Genomic DNA, 23,760 nt, shown 5'->3' on the forward strand with positions numbered 1-23,760 from the left:
ATCATCACATTATCCAGTTAGGTGTGGTCATTAGTTGGTTAATGGCAAAGAAAACACATGTTTAGTACATTCTTGTTCATGATTTTTACAGATCCGTGAGGTTTCTTTCCTTTTTAAGACCCGATGCTACTCTAGCATACAGAAAATGGGTTACATGATCAAGAAACAATCACATATGTTTATTATTTCCTTTGCAACAGCTTGGAAATCAAATCTGAGTGTGGAGAGAAAAAAAAAATCCTCCCCACACAAGCAGCTCTTCACATTAAAGAATCACAATCCTTGCAAAGTATTTACTGTGTGTTCTAATGAGGTAAAACAGTTAGTACTCTTGAGTTGATGCCAACCATACCCATGATAATAGGGTGTGATCTTTTTAGCAGAAGCATGCAACATTTCATTTGTTAATAAAAGAGATCATATAAGGGTGTGCCAGAACAGCGCCAGCAAAACAAATCAACACAGGAAACAAACGCACACCCCGTAACGGAGCATTAATCTTAAGGTGGCTCTAAGAAGAGTTAACAAAGGTTGTGGAGGGTAACATAAAGATTAAGATGTTAAATTAACAAATTAATAAATAAATAATAACTAAGAGGAAGAAACTCCTTTGTGCCACAAAGCCAAGCAAGAACATTGCATTTTACAGTACTTACGATTTTATGATTTCTCATCATATTATCAAACTCCTCATTAATTTTTTTATACTTTTCTTCTGTGTGAGGAGTGAGGACATATGAGGCATCGGGATCCGGGCTATCACAACCTCTGTGTTCTTTCTTGTTTAGCGCCTGTGGTGAACATCGACATAAAGACAGAAATCAACACAAAATGGCAGGAGACGATAAAAAGTACTTACACCGCAGCGCTTGTACATTAAATCACTGTCTTCGCTTAGTTTGCCGAAATGGTCATCCATGAGGGGGCTGTGCCCAAAACAGTCATCAGGATCGGGACTAGCACAGTCATTATGGCCCTTGTTTCTCAATTTCTGAAATGAAATTGCACAGTTGAGAAGGCAAAGTATGCACAATGTGGAGGTGTTTTCTTTTAATGTGTCTAACTTACAGGACTGTGCAAATATCTGAAAGGTCATGTTCACTTATATTTTCAATACATTCGCAGTGGTTTCTAATAAATGTCTTGTAAGTCATTTTATGGAGGAAAAAGCTTAGATGTTCCTATTTGAGGACGTGGAAGTTAGCTGAAGGAGAAAGTGGGAGCAGATGTTCTATTTGGCCATTAGATGCTTCTTGGTTGGGTCAATTTCCTTAGTAACATAGGGCTACACAGGAAACCAAACACGGCATGAGTAGAAATGTGTGGTTATTTTCTAAATAAAAGACTATTGCTGTGATGCGATGTCTTATTTGTGTAGGTTACACCAAAACACGTGACCTAACGGCACATTTACTCCCAGCATCCTTTGAGAAGCGCCACGGTGAGTTTGTCATGGCTTTAATCCCGGCAGTGGAGAGGCACAACATTATATATGAGATCCAACAGGGATATCAAACACGATCTCCTTTTTCTTCTTGGTTTATTGGAGGATGGCATAAAAAAATACGTGACCTTTGAAATCTCGAGGGATTTTGTGATCTCTCAAGTCCAGCAAGGAGGACAGCTGAGATTATGCGCCGTGTCTGAAATGCTCCCCGGTGTGGATTGGCGTGCCACTGCCATTCTGCATCACCAATGCCTCCAGTGTGGATTTCTGGTTACTCCCTGATATTCGGACATCTGGCGTCTGATTGGCTAACAGCAAACGCAACTCTACCATCTTGTTGATGCTTTTTCTCTATGAATAACACAAGCTTGTGGGAGTTTTGCCATGTTGTGGAGTTGCCAACAGTTACCTTCTACTAGCCGAGGTGTTCTCTGCTGTTTTCTGGACACTAAAACAACAACAGACTTCCCCGTCGTGAACCAAGATAGGTGAGTACATGAATGCTAAGTGACAGCATGATGTAGATCTGTCATGCTTTTCTGAACCAAGTGTTTTTCCATCTATCAGGTAGAGACAATCACGTTTAGCCTGCAGAGTGACCGATCATTTTCAGCAACAATAAGAAACACTTGTTTATCAGTGAACCTGCCCTTTAATATGTTAAGCTCCTACAAAGGTGTCTAATCTGACCCCCAGAAAAGTATTCTGAAAAACACACAGCGAGAACCAAGAAGCAAACAAGTTCTGCAGCAGATGGCGTGACCCCCACTGAGGTCTTTTTTTAACATTATTGAGTCAGTCAGGGATTGCATGAAGATGCAGACTTAGCCTGAAACCACAGAGGAAATGTAGCATGCTGTCCAAGATGTGCGCAACAGCCCACCAGCGCAGTACCTTGATCAAAACTCTTTTACACACACACACTAAAGTCTTTGAAACTGTTCCTTCTCACGACTAAAGTTGCACTTGAAACTTCTTATTTTGTCACCTTGCTGTTTCCACTCTTTAATCTATGTGACCACCTTCTTTTCATGCGTTTGCATTTTTCATTGCATTTCCGTTACCACGGTTCATCCATCTGGAGGACGGCAGATCAACTCTGTTATTCACACTGTTATCAATGTCAATGCATGGCTACAAATGATTATCAAATATGCTTAATTGAGAACAAAATTGAGCAGTTATCGTACAAGCAAAAGTTTATAAGTATATATATAAGGTGTCTTTTTTAACCTTATGAAGGAAAAAAGTAGAAAAAGTTAACAGAAATATATATTCCGTGGATCCTTTGCTCCATTTTTTACAGGCTGTTCTCTGCTCCTCATTACAGCTCTGAATAGCGGTGTTAACAAGACTTGCTGACAGCATGTGACAGCTTGTGATATCAAGGAAGTGTACATCAAAACATGATTTATGTGTGGCTCTCAAGACTCCTCTATCAGGCTGCTGCAGGTCCACAACAGTGGCATGCCCCGTCTGTGGGTCGCCTCTGAAGCCTCGTCTCTACAGGAAGGTCACTGACTCCTGTGGATGTGGGGGGTCAAAGTGTGAGCCAGAGAAAAGGAACCTACACACATTAATGAGACCTTACTCTGTGTTTCTGGTCCTCATCATCTGGCAAAGTGGAAAACGTGTGTGTGTGTGTGTGTGTGTGTGTGTGTGTGTGTGTGTGTGTGTGTGTGTGTGTGTGTGTGTGTGTGTGTGTGTGTGTGTGTGTGTGTGTGTGTGTGTGTGTGTGTGTGTGTGTGTGTGAGACCAAGAGAAAAGGAAACTCTGAGCTAGACTGTGTGATGCACATGTGCAACGTCTGTATGCCGTGTGTATGTGTGGGAAGTAGAAGGAGGAGTGGGGAGGAAGGTGTTTCTACAGCTGCTGCATCCTCTGACAGCGATGTGATAGTATGCTTAGGTTTGTGCAGAAAATGCGGCTAACCCAGCGCCCCGCACCACAACCTCAGAATAAGCTGCATTTCCTAAAACTCTGCGCACCGGCCCAGTTGAACTCCGGCACAAATCCCCGGCTTGTTAAGAACAGATGATGGTAAGCATCTAACTGCTCATTTTGCTGCTGTTTGTTTAGAAGCATCTGTTTTTTGGAGGGCATTTTGAGGCACAATAAACAATGTTAATACGCGCAGTGCACACAGAAAGGAAGTTCAGGAAAAAGACAGCCACATAATTGTCCACAATGCCCAGAGGAGAGCAAGGGAGAGAGAAGCCCTCTGGATAATGAATGACCATTGCTGTACCACAGTTGCATTACTGTTTGGTGTGGTATAGAGCAGAGGCATTCTTCTCATTCTAAGAAAACGCCTTGCCGGTTCATTTCCTGTTTACTAAAACAACCCTTCTTTAGTTAGGGTCCTGAAAGGCCTGTGTTTACTGGAGTTAAAACTATGCACTTTCACCACCGCCAAGCCAGAGATCATCTGATCTCAACCTGCAAATTTAGGCCTCCAACCTGCTAATTATGGGAATATTTCGGTCGGACTGGTCGGGCATGGCTGCGCGAGACGGGCAGGGCTGCTCTACTTTCACAACAAGCCTGGCTAGTCTTCAGCACGCCGCACCCATTGGCTCAAGCCATTTAGGGAGGTGTTGCAGCCACATTTCAAGCAAGCAGCAACTTAACTGTAGCACTCAGGAGCAAACAGGACTTAGATCTTCTTATTAATGCATGAAGTGAGTCAATATATCCATATGTGATCTGAAAGGTGTTGTATGTGTAGCACTGTAGACTTGAGGAGGCGCGGGTTTTTACTTTACTCGCGACTTGCCTCACAGATGCTTTCCTCAGCTTCCAGTAAACGGATCACTAAATAAGGACATTGCCAAACAGGTGCACTTCTTCCAAACACCTGTCAAGACCTGGCTGCTACTGCTGACCAATCACCGGGAACCCTGCAGAGACATGACCATAGCAGGGGATGCAGCCCTGAGGCCCACCTTATATCGCAGCGCTGATTACTCCTCCAGACACGACAAAATTAAACGTTTCCATTTCTCACATGATGAAAGCAGCTTTAAAATGCTTTTTAAATCACCCAGTGGGGTTCCTGCTTGGGAAAGAAGAGCTGGCCGGTCGTGAATGCAGCTGAGATATGGGCTGTTTGTTACGAGGAGAGAGACACAACGACAAGTCATCCTCACAAAGATGACTGAGAGCAAGGCCAGCTGTCTTTTTTTTCTTTTTTTTCTCAGAACAGCGAAACCTGTACGAAGAAAAAAAAATGGCTCTTCTAATAAAAATAAAAGCTCACATATTGGTCACTATTGTCTGTGAGTGCATCAGTGAAGGTAAGTTATTTTACTGATGCAATGCTTCATCTTCACTTAAAAAAAAATAACATATTTCAAACCAGAGGAGGCCTTGGAGCTTCCTCGTCCAGAAGAAAACATCCATCTCGCATCTCCATTTGAGCCCTGGTTATTAACCTTGCTGTTACCATGGGAAACATTCGGCACAGTAATTGCCTCCTCTGGTTTGCAGCTTAGGCTCAGGACGAGAGGCTGCACAGTGCCGTGAAAGGTAACCTTGAGTTCCATCTCGGTTTACCATTAGGATACATTTTGTCTTTCGCACAAGTGCAACAATTAGGACAGTTCCAGAGTGTGTCATTTGGAGTTACTGCACAACATTTTGCACTTTGATGCTCTATTCTGATACACTATATACTCTTCTACTCAAAAACATCTCATTCTAATGTCCCTCCTCTTGTGTTTAATACCAGCAAGTATAAACAGAGGACAAGCAGAGTGAAAATAGGAATATAGTGGTTGTTTTATAAGTTGAGTTGAAATGTGTGTAGGACAAAAGAGGACAGGATGTCTTCCATTATGGCTGTGAAAGGCTAAAGCAGCTTTTCCTATAGGTAGAGCTCCACCGGACCTCTGAGCTCACTGGCTCCACCTGACAGCTCAGACGTAAGCCTTCCTCATGGCTAAACAACCTGTAGTGAAATAAAGTAGAGTATATCATGAATATTTTGGCCATTCAGTGTTTGTTCCGGCCTTCTCTTAAGTACACAGCTGCCATATTTTAACCAGTTGAGCAGCAGCCAGCCTTCACCTCATTTCCCCCTGCCCTTCTGGCTCTGCAACACCATGAATTAGCCCTTGTGCCTGTGTCTGCACCAAGCAAGGTAGCGTGTTAATCCTCATGACATCACCATTGTGTCCGGGCTGTTCCCTATAATGTGCTTATCAAAGGGCCTCTTTGAGAGTAAATGCACTAAGAAATCATCACGGGGAGGTGGCTGATAGGAGAGCTTTTATCTGCTGAGGAATATTTCTGCTCTTACATAACATCTTAAGAGACTTTCACTTCCATCGTGTTCCCTTTTCCCCCTGCGGTGATGCAGTCTTCACTTAAGGGGGAATAAAAGCCCCTTTAGTTTGGTATCTATGGCTTGTATGCCACAGTCCAGCACTAGGTTACTGTAATGTAGAAATCCTTCCTCTGTCTTCATTTCTCACCACATACTGAGAGACGAGGGCCGAGGCCTTTAAGACAAGGGAGGCACTGTAATTCCCAGACATATCTTGTTTAATCTCATGACCATTACACATTACTGCCTGCACTGATATCAGGATATGAGGCTGCCTTCATATCCTTCCTTTAGCTCACTCCATTGTCTAGCTATTCAGCGGACAGGAAGAGCAGCAGGAGGAGGAAAGCTCTCAGCTTGACTGTCTGCACTACCTTTATTTTTTTTTTGGGGGGGGGGGGGGGGGGGGGGGGGGCACAAAACAAAAACCATCTCCATCAGCTTTTTTTTTTTTTTTTTACCTTTCAGCCATTATAAATTCAGATTAACCCAAAAAATTATGCTTTTTAAACAAAGGAGTTTTAGACAACTCTGGAAATGTTCAGCACATCCTTACATTCTCTGCTCCTAAAGGTGCAGTGCGTAGGAATAAAGTAAGATTTCTACAGTGGGATAATCCCAAATCAGTCTATTGTCTTAATCATGTTGTTGGAAATGTTATACTGAAACATATTTGATTCTCAGCCGGCTGCCAGGGTTGTTAGTTTTTCTCATTCCAAAATTAAGGAAGGAGGGATCACCATCAGTGAGTGTGAGGTTGCTGTGTCTCCTGTGAGCAAACACTGCAGCACTAACATTTGTAATTCTACTACAAATGGCAAAAAGCTAGAATTGTTTAAAGAACTGAAACCGGTAACCAGAGCGACCCAAAAGATACTTCTTGTACCCCTAGGAAGCCACGGCATCTTCATGTTTTACTCTAATATTGCGGGTAAAGAAGGCTAGAGGCTAACGTTGAGCTAACAAAGCTGACGGTGAATTAGAAGCAAATAGTCGGCTATAAAAATATCTTAAGTTACTTTTTCAATCACCAACAACTCGATGTCACCGCAAAATGTAAGTGTGAAGTGAATAATGAGTCGATTGGGGAGTTTTACTTCCTTAAAATAGTCGTTCAGACCTATAACAGCAAGCTAACAGCCAGACTGTAAAAACAACACTCCCTCTACACCGGAGGCGTAACGCCGTAGTATGTGTAGTAAGTGCTCTCTACCGGAAAACACCCAAGAGTGTTAACACAGGGTTTTCCCCAGTGCTTTATAAGTCTGGGCCGCCAGGCTTTGCTTGGTCACTCTCACGGACAAGGAACGGTACCCTGTAAAACCAGATATTACTGTGCCTGACTCATCTTTGCTTGTTTTCTAGAATCTTCTGGTGCTGAAATATAACTGGCAACAGCCATGAAACTCACAGGAGTGAGAGAGTGATTGCAGTAACCAAATCTAACTGTAGGATGTCATCTTACTTTATTCTTGCATACTGCACCTTTAAGATAGTTGGAACAAATGCCTCTCAGCTATGATGGCAAACAAACCCTTAAAATGTGCAAAACACTCTAGGTTAAAGCTCTTTTTTTGTCCGCGCGCTCTGTCCCACAGCGCTCCTCTATGAGAGCGAGGGTGGGGGTGGGGTGTTTGCACACGTTCCGCTGCTGTTTCTCACCAGTATCAGCTGATGGAGGACTCCAGTTTCGCTGCGCCGTTTGTGTCAGCGGACATGGTAGGGTTGGGGAGGGGGGCGGGGCATGACGCTTAGCCTGGCGGATGGGCAAGCAAAGCCTGGCGGGCCACCAGGCTTATAAAGCGCTGGGGGAAACCCTGCCATAGGTATACAGGAATCCTCACATTTATTTTTAAGAATTTATCATATGTTCAGCCTTCAGTTACCTAGGTAGCCCTGTGTAGTTTTCTAATTAAATTAGGTCTGATGATTTCAATAAAAACGATAAATGTTTTGAAGTCACAGGATCTTCCTAAAACAACAATATGTGACAGAAGAAGGAAACGATCGTGTTCTGACACGAAAAAGATAGGAAAGGGGTATTTAAAAAGCGATGCAGCATCAACACACTAATCTTGTCTTTCAGACCATTTTACTTTGTGTCTGGTCATTGAATGGATATTAGCTGTCAGGGGCATTGAAACCGTACCACCAACCCTGAAGTCTCATTCTTGCTGGCCTCTAAAATATTCATAAGGACAATTAGGAGTTCCGATAAGGCGAATACAAAGGGCTGGGGGGGTGGGGGGTCATCTGGAGGAGGGGGCAGGATGTGCCAAGCAGGACGTCTGTTCTGCAACACTCTATACCCTGACCACAGACCTGTCCTCATCAATCTGAGACACAGCAGCCTCTTTCTTTGCCCTCAAGTCAGACTGGGCAGTCAGGAGAAAGCGGCAAAGTGCCAGCAACCCCCCTTCCCCCTTAGCCGAACCCCTATTCCAGCAGGCGTTGCTCTACTGCCGCCTTTGGGCACGAGGGGCTGGCCGCACAGCTTGAACAGAGGGAGGGGGGGGGGCACAAGGGCAAACCGACTGTTGCCCAGTCTAACTCACAGGAGCTGCTGTGCACAAAAACAAAAAAAACTATTTCCAACCACACAGCGAGGTCACTGAGCATCGACAGACGAGTTATGCCTTTTGGTTCTGATACTGTATACCATAACTCTCATCACTGCAACGTGCTACTGGATCAAAACAAACTAGTTCATTGTGCAACCAAGTCCATGTGGCTCACTCCCACAAATCTTACCGTTCCGCAGCAATTGCATTGCATGACATTGCTGCATCGTCTGCATCAAATGGAATCACACTCTTTAGAGTAATTAAATATGAACTGAAAATAATCGCCAGAGAATGCTGCTGTTGCGTCCTTGGGCAAGACACTTAACCCTCTCTGGCTGCTGGTGGTGGTCAGATGGACCAGTGGTGTCAGTGTTCGGCAGTCTCCCTTCCATTAGTACGCCCCAGGGCAGCTGTGGCTACATCGTAGCTCATCATCAACAATGTGTGAATGGGCGGATAACTGATTGTGTAAAGTGCTGTAGGGGTTGTAGAACTCCACATAAATACAGGTCATTATACTATTTTTAAAATATATTTTAGAAAATGTTGTTGGACAGGAAAAAAAAGATAATGAAATTTTAAGATTTTGTATCCTGTGTCATTTTTTGAATTAAGTTAAACTACCTTATTTACACTGCGATGGACTGGCTCTCTGTCCAGGGTGTACCCCGCCTGATTGCCCATTGACCGCTGCAGATAGGCACCAGACCCCCCCCCCCCCCTCCCCCCCCTGCGTGGACAAGTGGGTTCAGACAATGGATGGACTTTATTTACATAGCAAGACAGCTTTATTTCTATTTATTACCTACACAAAGGCAACTCAATGTGAAAGGTGACCAAAAGATCTGCAGCATGACTAGGACAATTTAAAATGCACATAAGTTAAATTTTTCAAAACTATTTTGGATTGTTAAAGCCAGGTCAACTTCATTGAAAAAACATTTTTTGATGATTATTTCTGAATATAATCAGTCACTCTGAGTCTTGCAGGTTGAACATGAAAATAGTCTCCTAAACCTGTCTCCTGCATTAGTTTCTGATAGAGAATAGACAGTGAAACGATGGGATTTGAAAAGCCTGACTCGCAACGGGGAAGGCTGTTGTTGGTTTAGCATCCAAGAAACAGCAGGGAACGTCTTGGCTAGAAGAAGCTAAACGTTAGCATTAGCAACTCCACAATATAAATGAACACCTCCATACTTGTTTTGTTTATGGAGATAAAACATCAACGTTGCACAACAAAGAGTCAGTGGTAGCGTTGTGTTGCTGTCATTCGATCAGAGGCAACATGTCCAACTATCAGGAAATAAGACTCCAAATCCTGCCGTCTTCAGTTTAACTCTTATCTGGTTCACTTCTAGTTCCTGAAACAGGTGCACCAAAGCTTTGTTTCCCCAGAGTACGACTTACAAGGCATTCAATCCTACTAGAGACCACTACACATGTATTTAAAATGTGAGTAAAGTCAATCTTTAATAGTATATATGACTAACTTTGCAAGAAATATCTGAGCATTTCACTGCAAAACCAGTTTAAATTTGTTTTGCCTGTAAAGTTTCTAATAAATGCAATTGAGCCTGTTGCAGCTGTTTTAGGATGTCAGGTTTAGACTAGCTGTTAGCTCGTGAGTCCTACAGGATATTAAAGTCATCTCTTCTAAATGAGACCTTTCAGGAGCACATCTACATTTCGTACAATGACAACTATTTTATTAACTTTTGCAAATGCCAAAAACCAGGAATGGTTTAAAAAGAACGTGAAAACAAATGCAGACTTAACAGAATAAATTGTTTTTCTATTAAATTACATCTCATTTGTCATTTGCTCTACAGTGAGTAGACTGAAGTGTGTTTGGTTTTTAGTTGCATATTTTGAGAATGAGCGGAGCATTAAATCGTGACTGTCATTGGAAACTAAAGGTTTAGAGCAAAGCTCATGGTCTTTGTTGTATCTCTTTTCATTGTGAGCTCTCTGAGAAACCCTCAGTTCAAAATGAAACATATGCCAAGTAGTTGAGAGGGTGGAAGGGAGAAAAGTCTCTGACGTCAATGAAGCATGACATGAGCCAAGCAAAAATCTCTTAGCAGTAACCTGGTAACAAGCACACACCACACCACACACACACATGGATCAGGGACCTAATAAAACAATGACATGCAGCAAATGATGGACTCCAATAAAGACAGTGCTTGTTGGTGACTTGTTTAAACAATTGAAATCAACTAATTAAACAAATAAAGCTTCCAAACTCTAACAGAAGACATGCGTAAAGAGTGTTCTATAGAAATATTCTGAACGTGGCTGAATTTTACCAGAACTGTTTCAATAAACTCTGGAAACTCCAACAGAATGACCCTTTTTTTCTCACTAGATGCCCAAAGGAAAAGAAGTCCTTGTCCTATAAAAAGGGGCACTTTGAAACCCGGCATGTCGCTCCAAAGAGAACCATTTATACTGATGGCAAAAGAAGTTTTTTTTTTCCCAGTGAGACTCCAGCATCACTGCAAAAAATAAGACTCTAAAGTGGAGCTGATAGAAATAACTAATTAAACCAGAACTACTGAAGAATAGGGTTGGGCATCAATCGAGCATCGATTGGAGCCGGTTCCAACTGTTCATTTTTCCCGGAATCGCTCAACGTTTTTTATTTCGATTCCTAGTTTCGATTCCTAGTGTGCCGACGGAAGAAGAATCCACGGCCGATCTCCGTGAAAAATAAAAAATAAACGTGATCTGCAAATTGTGATCAATGCTTTTCAGAGCTGATCACACCAGCTGTCTGTCAGCAGCACAGAGTCCCGTCCCCCCCTTCTCCCCACCCGGCGAGCCGCGACCAAATCTAAACAAGCGTGTCTGCCGAGCTTTTACTCCGTAATGTAAACTTTAACTCCTGCAGCGTTGAGGAAACTTGTTAAAATATGTAAGCACAGTGGATTTAATAGAAGCGTTAAGGAACAAACTCTGGACGGTGTGAGGTGAGTTTGTCTCACTGCAGAAATAAAAACACACACGGAGCGTCAGCAGTCAGACACATGAGCGTCAGAAGGCTGAACAATAACCAGTAGAATTATTAAAGTCATCATGCTAGAGCAGCTTTCTCTATGGTGGACCACACCAGCTTCTGCCACAATAAATAATTATAATAAAAAATCACACACAAAGCTGTAAACATTTTAATTTCCTTTCTGAACTATTTCTGTTGAGTTTTAATGTTTAAAATCTGTTAGATTGTTACTGACAGCAACTACATTTAGGTTTCACTTTCTGTTCTGACTGAATGCTGCTGCAGCATGGAGGTGTAGTTCTCAGTCATCCTGGACATGATCATCCTGAGAGTTTTAGCTGAAAACAGCTGGATGTTCCTGGATATGTTGGAGACATTAAGCCTCTCATCCCAGAGGCTGCTTCCAGACTTTGGTTGTGGTCAGAAACAAACACACTGGTTGTGCTGCAAGTTTTTTTTTTCTTCTCCAAAACATGTTTTTGTCTTAATGAAGGTGATGTTGTTGCTCATAGAATTAAAATTCATGTTGAAGTTAAGATTATTTCATCAAGTAGGACCTGTGGTTAGCTGGCTCACGTAAAGCATGTCATGTCTTGAAAGAATCGGAATCGGGAATCAATAGGAACCGGAATTGAAATGAGGAATTGGAATTGTTCAAAATCAAACGATGCCCAACCCTACTGAAGAACTTTGCAGGGTGCTAATGCTACTCCCTAAAATGTAAGCATGTATAAATCTTCTACTAAAAGTAAACAGTAATTTGAGATTTTTACAACAATCTAACAAAAGGCATATGTTTCAATAAACAAACCGTATGAAGAGGAAAGTTAACTAAGATCTGGAGAAATGTTAAAACTGCTTCCAACAGCTCATTTGGGTCACTAAGGTAACTACAAAACTGTCTTACTTCCTGACTGCTGTCCTAAAGGTGTGGTTGACTGAAAACAGTCTTCTACACCTACCTACTGATGGATGGTGAAACTATAGAATTTGAAAATCCTCACACTGTGATGTCACACAGTGAATCTGCATCTGCAACCTCGCCCATCTTGGCTTGTGCTTGCCCACAGGATGGCTTTTTATTTATTTATTTATTTTTGCAGCGAGGAGAGAGTGGAGTGTATCTTGGTGATAGTTACTTTGCAACATGGCTGAATGCATTGTGTTAGCCAATCAGAAGTGAGGTGTGTGCATATCATTAAAAATAAAGAGCAATCTTGCAGGTGAACGGCACTGAGGAGCGGGCAGCTGCAGCCAATCTGTCATCTACCAGTTGGTGTATAAAAGGAGCAGGGAGACGACATCACCTCGCCGGATGATTGCTCACTTTGGTATCCTCGCCATCACCACCTCGTCAACCATAACCACGGATTATCACTGGACCACGTCTCCCCGCTCAAACTGACCGACTCACTCTCAGCCACTCACCCCGCACTCACCTTCACTCATCTGGGTTCTCCTCTCAAGCTCGACCCTCACCTCAGGCCTGACCACCCACCTCGTCTTCCACTAAAATTCCCTAGCTCACCTCCACACCTTCAACCTCACTCGGACCCTCGCCTCACGATGACGGTGCTTCTTCGGTTACCCTTTTCTAATAAATATTGTTTAACCCTTTCATCCAGTCTCCGTGTATGATTCTGAATGTCCTGGGTCAGGAAACTAACCAGAACATGACAATCATGGCTTTTTTAATGGCTCATAAGGCATTGCTTTGCACTAGAGAACACACCGCAATTGTATTGAATAAACAAGTAAACCACACTTTTAATACAGGAGGAAGAGAGAAACTCAAAGTAGAAATTAAGCTTCAAAGAGAGATTATGAACTGAAAATTGACTTTGATATTCCCTCTTTCCTTTCTTTTCCCATTGTATCAGTTCCTAAAATACACCATAATGGTGCATGAACAAGTTTGTTTTGACAATCATCACAACTTAACTCTAGAGCATGCTGGGCCTAAAACAGGGGTCCAAACGTGAAACGACTGCTCTCAGATACCCAAAACACAAAGGGCACATAGAAAGTAGGAAGTGGGTTGTTTTCACAACACGCGGCCCAAAGAAGGAACAGGTAAGCAAACGATCCCAGGATCACCGTGTTGTCACATTCTAACTAAACCCTTCATAAACTGTCTCACAGGTATCATATGTGACACTTTATTACAATAAAACAACATAGAAATCATGTTTAGGACTATCTGCACATGATTGATTATTCTTAGAAGAAGCTAAATGTTCCAAAGTTCAAAGAGAACTGTATTCATTTAGGAAGAAGTTTATGCTATATTCAGCCGAGAAGTGAATAAAAGCAACAGAGAAAACGCAAAGATATGTTTATAAAATAAAATGTTTTAAATCAAACATTACCAAGATTCTCACAGCTGCTTGTTTTCTAACCTTTCTGGATACATTGGTTTCAATGTTTCACGGCCAACCTCTATTTAGTTTTTGTTTCCCGGTACAAATTGTCTCTTTTTAAACAGACTGAGAACATAACAGTTTAACATCTGAACCGTTTTATTATGAACCCAAACGACTGTAATATTGTTTTGTTAAAAATAAACAGACTTTCCCTGAATTAGTCGACAGATTCTGTTGCTCTTTACCCTCAGCGTTAATAGGCCCATATAAATAGTATACTCTGTAAATATTTACATTTAGTTTTCACGTGTTTTTGGTTATGCATTGATGCCTGAGGGTATCTCCGCTGATTTATTTATTTTTTTGTGTGTGAGTGATTTCCATGTTTGTTTTAACTCCCAGAGTTTGTATTAACATGAGCCATTTTCCTACCCTACTGCTTTCTATTCATGAAATGATGGAAATATAAAAATAAATCTAATATTTTCACTTCTGATGTTATTTGTATATTGTTTACCAAACACGTATTAAATATAACCTAAATTTACATTTGCAAATATAAATATATATGAATTGCATTGTGGATTTTTTTTCTTTTTAAATATTTTATGCAAAATCCCAGCTTAAGGAATGTGAATGTATGTAAAAATGGATGTAATAAAACTCCAATGAATCATAAAAGCCAGGAAGCACACATAATGCTTTCAGTAATATTAAAAATGGGTAGCCAGAGTTTTTATATATATATATATTGAATTGCCCTGGAAAATCAACATCAACCCAATAAATCTAAGTCAACATCAATGACATTTGATTTAGCTTAAAGCGGATAAATCTCGTCGCCGCTGTGAGCTCCATGGTGAAACAGATGAGGATTGTGACTGTGGTGGAGGAGAATAAGCGAGGAGGGATGATGCTAGTCAGGAGTGGATATTAAGGTTTACAGAGACCTGGCATTAGAGCTGTTAAATCTATTGGTCTGATAGAATCTAAAGAGTTGAAAAAGATCATGAACACTGCTTTTGTAGGTATCTCACAGACAAAACAGCTGAAACCAGAGCAGTCCATCTGGTTTATAGTTACATATCACACACACAAATGGAAGGAAATGGGTTCAAATGAACTGAACAATAGAACTGCCATGACTGTCATTCAGCGTGTTTTCAAATTTGCATGTTTAATTACTTTATCAAATACAAACAAACAGCCTTGCTAGTCCCTGAGTTTTCCGAAATCCATGTACTGTATGTTTTCATTAAAAACGGATTTTATGTTCATTGTGCAAAAGACAGACAAAATATAATCATTTCTACTCATTTCAGTCAGAGGAAGTCATTTTGACTGCCAGAGAAGAACTCACTGGTTTCTCTGGGCAAGAAAAAAATAGAACGCCAAGAATGGGAACTTTTACAGTCAAAGAGCATTCTCCAGCAAATGATCAGTCCTTTCCTTCCTTTTAATTATTGTATTTTTAAACAAAGACATAAAGAAACAGAGAAAATGGCACAGAGGGGTAAAATAAATTTGACCATAAAAATATGAGTTTGAATGATCAATAACATGGACACTATTTATCTAATTAAATTCAATTAAATATCTGAAACAATAAACTTATAGGGTGAATTTATTTAAACTCAGCAGTCAAATGACTGCTGGAAGGCTGTTCTAGTAGGGAGAGTAGGTGGGCAGAAAGATACATACATAAAGATATCATGACAATTTTCAGCATACAGACAAAGTTGAGCAGCTGCCCTGTTTCATCATTAGTATGTTTGGCGTTTCCACACAAGAACAACTTGTTTGAAAGGAAATGAAGTCAACCACAACTGTTTCTTCTACATAAATAGACAATGCGACACACACTACAAAAAACACTCAGAAACAAACTGTTTGAAAGAAAGAAACAAGGGCTAACTTATCCCAACTTCAGCTCAGATTTAGCAACGTAAACAAGTGGTTTCCTCTTTTTGTTTAGCCATTAATGGTGAACATTCTAACATTTTACATCTAATTTAATCTGATGATCATTAGATGCATATTTTAAATAGTATTATCAGTATTAAAAACTAAAAGGTATTTCAACCAATATTTAGCATTTACCTGATTTTTTAAAAGTGCAACCAAAGCAAGGTGTGGATCACTGAAAACCCAATTTTTTATTATTGGTTCTGATTATAATCGGTCCCTCTGAGTTTTTCATGCAGGCTGAACATAAAAATAGTCTCCTGCGCCTGCCTCCTGCATTCATTTCTGATAGAAAATAGATGGTGAAAATCTAAGATTGGAAAAGCCTGACGTATTTATATCACACTGTCACTTAACGTTCATGGACTCACCCATCTTAACTTGCAACAGGGAAGGCTTTTGTTTTAGCGTCCAGGAAACCGCAAAGACAGTCTCAAATAGTAGAAGCTAACAATTAGCATTGACAACTTTTTTGTTGCCTCTATTTGTGGAAATAAAATATTAAAGTTACAAAGGAGAGTCAGTGGTAGAGTAGTTTTGCTGTTAGCCAATCAGAGATGAGATGTCGAAATATCTGGAAATACGACTTCAAATCCTGCTGTTGAAGATACTTTCTTCTCCAGCTGAATTGTACTTCCTGAAACAGCTTTATCTCCCCACGACTTACAAGGCAAAGAGACCACTGCAAATGTAGTGATTAAATGAGTGAACCACACCTTTAATACATGTTTAGACAATTATATAACTCAGATATGTATTTAGTTACTGCAAAATGAATTTTAGTCTCTACAAAACTCATTTATCATAAATAAGTTAAATACAAATAACTAAGGAAGGTAAAAAATTAAAAATGATAACTCAATTAAAATGTCTTACACTTGGAGTGGTTTTTAACAACATCTTTTAATACTGAATGGTTTGTGTCCACTGTTCACCAGCACACATTAGCTGCACACACTAGTATCCTAAACAGATTGCACTGAGCATCAGTCTGTTAAATATCTGCAAGGCTGAAGCTCTTGTATCTCAGAAATATTTGATCAGAAATTCTGCTGATGAAGAAAATTATGAAAATAAAAAATCTAAATATAAAACTAAGTCAGCACCATGATCTGTCCTCATTGCTGATCAACACGTTGATTTTAATCGGAGAGTTGTTCATTATTGAGATGTAATTCATACTAGTCCTATTAAATTTCAAATAAAAACAATATTTAAAAAAGTGTGTTTTGGATTAATTCTAATAATTTTTTCTCTCTTCTTTGCTCTTTCATCTTTTTTCCCCACTGCTCCACTCATCCCGTCTCTGAGTCTCCATTTCCGGTGGGCATGTGGATAATTGATCAATCATGCTAATTGAAGAGTCTGGACAGCTAGACCACCATAGCAGATGTGCCAATTTGCATTCATTAAGATCGAAATGAGCCCTAATCACTGCTCAGCTTTTGATTGACGAACACAAATATCTGCTGTCGGAAACTCATGGCGCTCATGCAGCCCCGAGCTTTAAAGCAGATTCATCCAATAACCGATATTAACGTTGATTTTTCCTTTCAGTTATTTGTCACTGCAGCTACACCTCACAAATGCAAAGTCTCATTTAAGGAATTGATTTCCTTTTCTCAACGCCATTAAATAAAACCATGATATAGTGAATGAGAAGTAGATTTATTCAAACGACAACATGAGGCCTGACATTCAGTAATGATCAGCATTTCCATATCTTATTAATACACCTCTTTTTCTTATAAAAAGTGGGTCTTAACAATCAAATCAAACCTGATAAATTTATGCTCATTTCTTCTCACTGCAACGGTCTTACGAGACACAGAGAGCTCCTAATAAAAGAAGAAGCAATTGTCTAGTTTTTTTTTTTTGGTTTGTTTTTCCCCGACTCACACCAACAATGGTCCACCCTTCTTTATTATGAAGATGATAAGCAGCATTTCCCTATGAATGACCTCGGGATGTTTGCTCCCACAACTCATTTGAGGTAAACAGAGAAAGAAGAGCAGGGAAATGTCAACTCTTGGCCGCAGTCCGGTTACTAAAAAGAAATTTCACTGCACTCAGAAGAAATGAGCTTAAAGCCTTGATTTTCATAAGATTACAATTAAGTGTTGCCTTAAAGTTGATCCCATGTGCCTGCAAAGTGGATTAATCCAAACCAGTACAGATGTACCTTAATTATACTGGATTGCTCATAAAAAGAGCACATAGATGCCAAATGGTGCTTATGAAGTTACTGATTACTCTCCATGACACACAGGGATCTTACTGTATGCAGGAGAACAGTGTGTGAGGTTATAGCAGAGCATGAGCAAAATCTCATTAGTTCTGAGCAGAAGAGGCAGTAAGACTACATTATATTAGATTATTCTAATAGCTAACAGCAGCGTTTTCATTTGTGGCATAAACAGAATTCAATAAGTAATACAATAGAAACAAGACCATAAAACCTTCTGTCAGGAATCCCAACTTTACTACCATCTACACTGAAGGCACCTCAAGTTTTTCACTCATCTGTTGCCTGGTGTGTTGGTAAGGTTAATCCATGCAGGGATGCTGAAACTCACTAACTAACACAAGGGGGGGAAAACCTGAACCTACTGCTCAGCTTTGGACTGCGAGCCAAGTATGAGGCAAAGACCATAGCCCTCCAGTGGGTTATCCAACTGTGGCCAAGGCAGGCATCCATCTGTGGAAAACATGGAGAGCGTTCTCCCACACTGCACAGCTCAGCCTTTATCTACAGATGGTACTACTGAGCAGGAATGTGACCTTTGATTTGGTCTCTCACATGAAGCTCACCGATGAAAATAAGAAGATACATAATCTGGACAATATAAGCATGTGGTTGTTTGCATGGACCATATTGGTTTAACACAATTTAGAAATTTAGACAAGTGTACACTTTTAAGTTTTCCCATGTGAGGCCCATTTTCACAAGATAAATGAGGAAGGGGTAGATTTCCTGCCATGGCACGTGCATCAGCTCGCTCAAACAGTGAAGTTTCCAAATAACTGCATGGTTGTGAAAACGACTGAAAGTGATCACCAAATCACACAGATGGCATTGAGATGATCAGATCGGTACCCAGCTTAAGCTGGGCGGACACTGTGCGACTTTTTCACTCGTAGCACTCAGCTTCAGCTCAAACTGTACGACTTCCTCGCAGGGCAGATCTCACGAGTCATGCGCTCACACTGTACGACCCAGTTCTCGGACGCGACCTGACTGCTCACACTGTACGTCTGGTAGCAACACGTCGGACCTAAAAAATATGCTAAAAATAGCCGTTTTTACACAACACGTCAGACTTTTTTGTCTTGTTTTGCCTGCTGTCCTTCGGGAGTGCTGCAGGGGGACACACAGGGATTTATGGGGGTTGGATGAGGAAAACGAAATAAAGAAAGTAAATCTGTGTTTTGTGATCAGTTTAATTTGACATGAATACGACAAACACACTTTCTTGACAATATTTGTGAGTAAAAAAACGTGTAGAAATAAAAACGAACAAAGTGTGTTATTAGGGAAATAGCGGCTGAGCGGTGTTGATGCATGATTGCGCATGCGCGGTGAGCGGTTTTGGTACTTTTTGGGTTGCAGCTGCTCGCAGCGCCGCTTCAACAGTGTGATACCCTTACGAGGGACGAGCTAAATATCAAACATGCCAGAAGTCCGTGCGAGCTCATGGTTGCTGATCGGTAGCTGGTCACATGATGTTAATCGCCTCTCGTAACCCCCTTTATACTACACGACGCTCAGTGCAAAACTCGCCCCGATATTGTGGATTCTCGCACGAGTGGAAAATCGGCTCAATAAAGTGAAAAAGTCGCACAGTGTACGCCCGGCTTTAGAAAGACATCCAGCTGAAGATGCTGTGATGTGAGCTGGGTTGGTTCCTTCCAATCTGCATTCAGTTGTGACCACACACCAAGTAGAAAGAGACAAGTTGTGCATATCTGAAAAAGATGCTGGCTGAGAGAGCTGGGACAACATTGACTTGTTCTTTACTTTTGTAAAGGCCAGCAGCTTTCTCGAGAGCAGCCAGCAGTAATGACTCGAGAATCAGTTGGGATCACTGGTGCAAAGTCAAGGACAGGGAGGATTTCTGCTACGCCATGTGGTTCACAGAAGCATACAGCAGAGGACCACATGTAAAATTTTGGCTTTTGGTCTAGCAAGTGAAAGCCAGCTTTCCCAATGGCCTAGAATAAAAAGCAGTTTTGCTTCTTTTTTTTTTTTTTTTTGCAATGGAAGTTTAAATGCATTTTTTTTTTCATCAGAACACACATGGAAAAAAAGGAGTAACCAAAGTTTTAAACACTCATTTGGCTGATACTTTAGGTTTTCAGCAAAGAGTTATTTAGTTCTGGTTTGAGACCGCTCATCCATCCATCCATCCATTTTCATCCGCTTTCATCCCGGAGTTGGGTGCGCGGGGGCAGTAGCCTCAGGCGAGAGGCCCAGACTTTCCTCTTCCCAGCCACTTGGGCCAGCTCCTCCGGGGGAATCCCAAGGCGTTCCCTGGCCAGGTGAGAGACATAGTCCCTCCACTGTGTCCTGGGTCTACCTTTAGGTCTCCTCCCGGTTGGACGTGCCCGGAAAACCTCACCAGGGAGGCGTCCAGGAGGCATCCTGACAAGATACCTGAGCCACCTCAACTGGCTCCTCTCGATGTGGAGGAGCAGCGGGTCTACTCCGAGCCCCTCCCGAATGACAGAGCTTCTCACCCTATCTCTAAGGGAGAGCCCAGCCACTCTTCAGAGAAAACTTATTTTGGCTGCTTGTATCCACAATCTCGTTCTTTCGGTCACTACCCAAAGCTCATGACCATAGGTGAGGGTAGGAACGTAGATCAACCAGTAAATCGAGAGTTTCACCTTCTGACTCAGCTCTCTCTTCACGACAGACCGGTACAACGCCCACATCACTTCAGATGCAGCACCAATCCGCCTATCACTCTCACACTCCTGGTTTCCCTCACTCGTGAACAAGACCCCAAGATACTTAAACTCCTTCACTTGGGGCAGGACCTCATCCCTGACCCGGAGAAGGCATTCTACCCTTTTCCGAATCAAGACCATGGTCTCAGATTTAAAGGTGCTGATTCTCATCCCAGCTGCTTCACACTCAGCTGCGAACTGCTCCAGCAAAAGCTGAAGATCATGCTCTGTTGAAGCCAAGAGGACCACATCATCTGCAAAAAGCAGAGATCTGATCCTCAGGCCACAAAAACGGATGCCCTCCATACCTTGGCTGTGCCTAGAAATCCTGTCCATAAAGGTTATGAACAGAATCAGTGACAAAAGGCAGCCTTGGCGGAGTCCGACTCTCACTGGGAACGAGCCCGACTTACTGCCGACAATGCGGGCAAAACTCTGACACCGGTCCTACAGGGACCTAACAGCCCATACCAGAGGGCCTGGTGCCCCATACTCCCGGAGTACCCCACAGGGCCCCCCCGGGGGATGCGGTCAAACACCTTCTCCAAATCCACAACACACATGTAGACTGGTTGGGCAAATTCCCACGCACCCTCCAGGATCCCCCTAAGGGTATAGAGTTGGTCCAGTGTTCCACAGCCAGGGCCAAAACCACATTGCTCCTCCTGAATCTGAGGTTCAACAATCAGACGGACCCTCCTCTCCAGAACCCCTGAATAGACCTTACCTGGAAGGCTCAGAAGTGTGATCACCCTGTAGTTGGAACACACCCTGCGGTCCCCCCTTTTAAAGGGGACCACCACCCCGGTCTGCCAGTCCAGTGGGAATGCCCCCGATGTCCATGCGATATTGCAGAGCCGCGTCAGCCAACACAGCCCCACAACATCCAGAGCATTAAGGAACTCCGGGCGGATCTCATCCACCCCTGGAGCCTTGCCACAGAGGAGCTTTTTAACCAACTCAGTGACCTCAGCACCAGAGATTTGAGAGGCCAACCCAAAGTCCCCAGACTCTGCTTCCTCACTGGAAGACATGTTGTGGGATTGAGGAGGTCTTCGAACTATTCTGCCCACCGATCCACAACGTCCTGAGTAGAGGTCAGCAGTACGCCGTCCCCACTATAGATAGTGTTGGTAGCGCACTGCTTTCCCCTTCCTGAGGCGCCGGATGGTGGACCAGAATCTCCTCGAAGCCGTACGGAAGTCTTGCTCCATGGTCTCACCAAACTCTTCCCATTCCCGGGTTTTTGCCTTGGCGACCACCCAAGCCGTGTTCTGCTTGGACTGCCGTACCCGTCAGCTGCCTCTGGAGTCCCACAGGCCAAAAAGACCTGATGGGACTCTTTCTTCAGCTTGACAGCATCCCTAACCGCCGGCGTCCACCAGCGGGATAGGGGGTTGCCACCACAACAGGCACCGACGATCCTGAAACCACAACTCCGGTCGGCCGCCTCAACAATGGAGGCATGGAACAGGGTCCATTCAGACTCAATGTCCCCCAGCTCCCCCGGAACATTTTGGAAGTTCTGTCAGAGGTGGGAATTGAAGCTCCTTCTGACAGGAGACTCTGCCAGACGTTCCCAGCAGATCCTCGCAATACGTTTGGGGCTGCCTGGTCTGACCGGCATCCTCCCCCACCATCTGAGTCAACTCACCACCAGGTAGTGGTCAGTTGACAGCTCCACCTCTCTCTTCACCAGAGTGTCCAAGACATGCAGCCGCAGGTCAGATGAAACAAAAACAAAGTCGATCATCGAGATGCGGCCTAAGGTATCCTGGTGCCAAGAGCACATTTGGACACCTTTATGTCTGAACATGGTGTTCATTATGGACAATCCATGACTGGCACAGAAGTCCAATAACAAAACACCACTTGAATTCAAATCGGGGGGACATTCCTCCCAACCACACCTCTCCAGGTCTCACTGTCGTTGCCCACGTGAGCGTTTAAGTCCCCCAGCAGAACGAGGGAGTCACCGGAAGGAGCGCTTTCCAGCACCCCCTCCAAGGCCTCCAAAAAGGGTGGGTAGTCTGAACTGTAGTTTGTTGCATAAGCACAGACCACAGTCAGACCCTGTCCCCCGACATGTAGGCGGAGGGAGGCTACCCTCTCATTCACTGGGGTAAACCACAATGTACAGGAACCAAGATGGGGGGCAACTAGTATGTCCACCCCTGCTCGGCGCCTCTCAGTGGGAGCAACTCCAGAGTGGTAAAAAGTCCAACCCCTCTCAAGGAAACTGGTTCCAGAGCCAGAGCCATGCCTTTAGGCGAGTCCGACAATATCTAGTCGGAACCTCTCAACCTCACACACCAACTCAGACTCCTTCCCCACCATAGAGGTGACATTCCATGTGCCAAGGGCCAGCTTCTGTAGCCGAGGATCAGACCGCCAAGGTCCTCGCCCTCGACTACCACCCGTCACACACTGCACCCGACCCCTTTGGCCCCTCCCACGAGTGGTGAGCCCATGGGAAGGGGGACCCATGTTTCCTCTTCGGGCTGTGCTGGGCCGGGCTCCATGGGTGAAAGCCCAGCCACCAGGCGCTCGCCAATGTGCCCCACCTCCAGGCCTGGCTCCAGGAGGGGGGCCCGCTTACCCACGTCCGGGCAAATGAACACGGTTTCCATTTATATAATTCATCATAAGAGGTCTTCGGGCTGCTTTTTGTCTGATCCCTCACCTAGGACCTGTTTGCCATGGGTGACCCTACCAGAGGCAGAAAACCTCAGACATCTTCGCTTCTATGATCATTGAGACACTCAAACCCCTCCACCACAGTAAGGTGGGAGCCCAGGGAGAGGTTTGAGACCATTGTGTATTCTTACTTTTACTTCTCTGTGACTTATGGCAATCCACATGCACAACTCTTTTGTTGTCTATCAGCAGAGTTTCAGTAATATTTCTTGGAACTGGTGGTCACAGCAAATGCTTTTAACTGGTGCATCTTTGGGTAATTAATTTAGATATGCTTTTAGTCATTATCCTACAGTAGAATGCATTCTTTTTCCTCTTTTAGATAGTTCAGATAGACAATGGAATCCTTCTGGAATTTGCTAAAAATGTTACTTCTTCTTTTCAGGGAATATTTGTCAATTGGTAAAGTACCATGTTGTCCATTTGCTCACCTAAACACAAAC

The 23,760-nt window shown here is 42.9% G+C and overlaps 1 protein-coding gene across 14 annotated transcripts in view; it reads right to left on the minus strand.

The window, feature by feature from the left end:
* The window catches only part of mef2aa (myocyte enhancer factor 2aa), an 82,408-nt gene that overhangs the window by 18,115 nt on the left and 40,533 nt on the right, over positions 1 to 23,760 (minus strand). For 6 of the 14 annotated variants that reach the window (XM_015964542.3, XM_054733105.2, XM_015964545.3 and 3 more), the window contains exons 4-5: positions 860 to 991; positions 657 to 791 (exon numbers count right to left, since the gene is read on the minus strand). In XM_015964542.3, the coding sequence (XP_015820028.1) occupies positions 657 to 791; positions 860 to 991 (267 nt within the window). The remainder of the gene's footprint in view (positions 1 to 656; positions 792 to 859; positions 992 to 23,760) is intronic. The other 8 variants (XM_015964552.3, XM_015964550.3, XM_015964548.3 and 5 more) reach the window with 2 other exon arrangements.

Source organism: Nothobranchius furzeri, chromosome 4, assembly GCF_043380555.1.
Source record: "Nothobranchius furzeri strain GRZ-AD chromosome 4, NfurGRZ-RIMD1, whole genome shotgun sequence".
Taxonomy (NCBI): domain Eukaryota; kingdom Metazoa; phylum Chordata; class Actinopteri; order Cyprinodontiformes; family Nothobranchiidae; genus Nothobranchius; species Nothobranchius furzeri.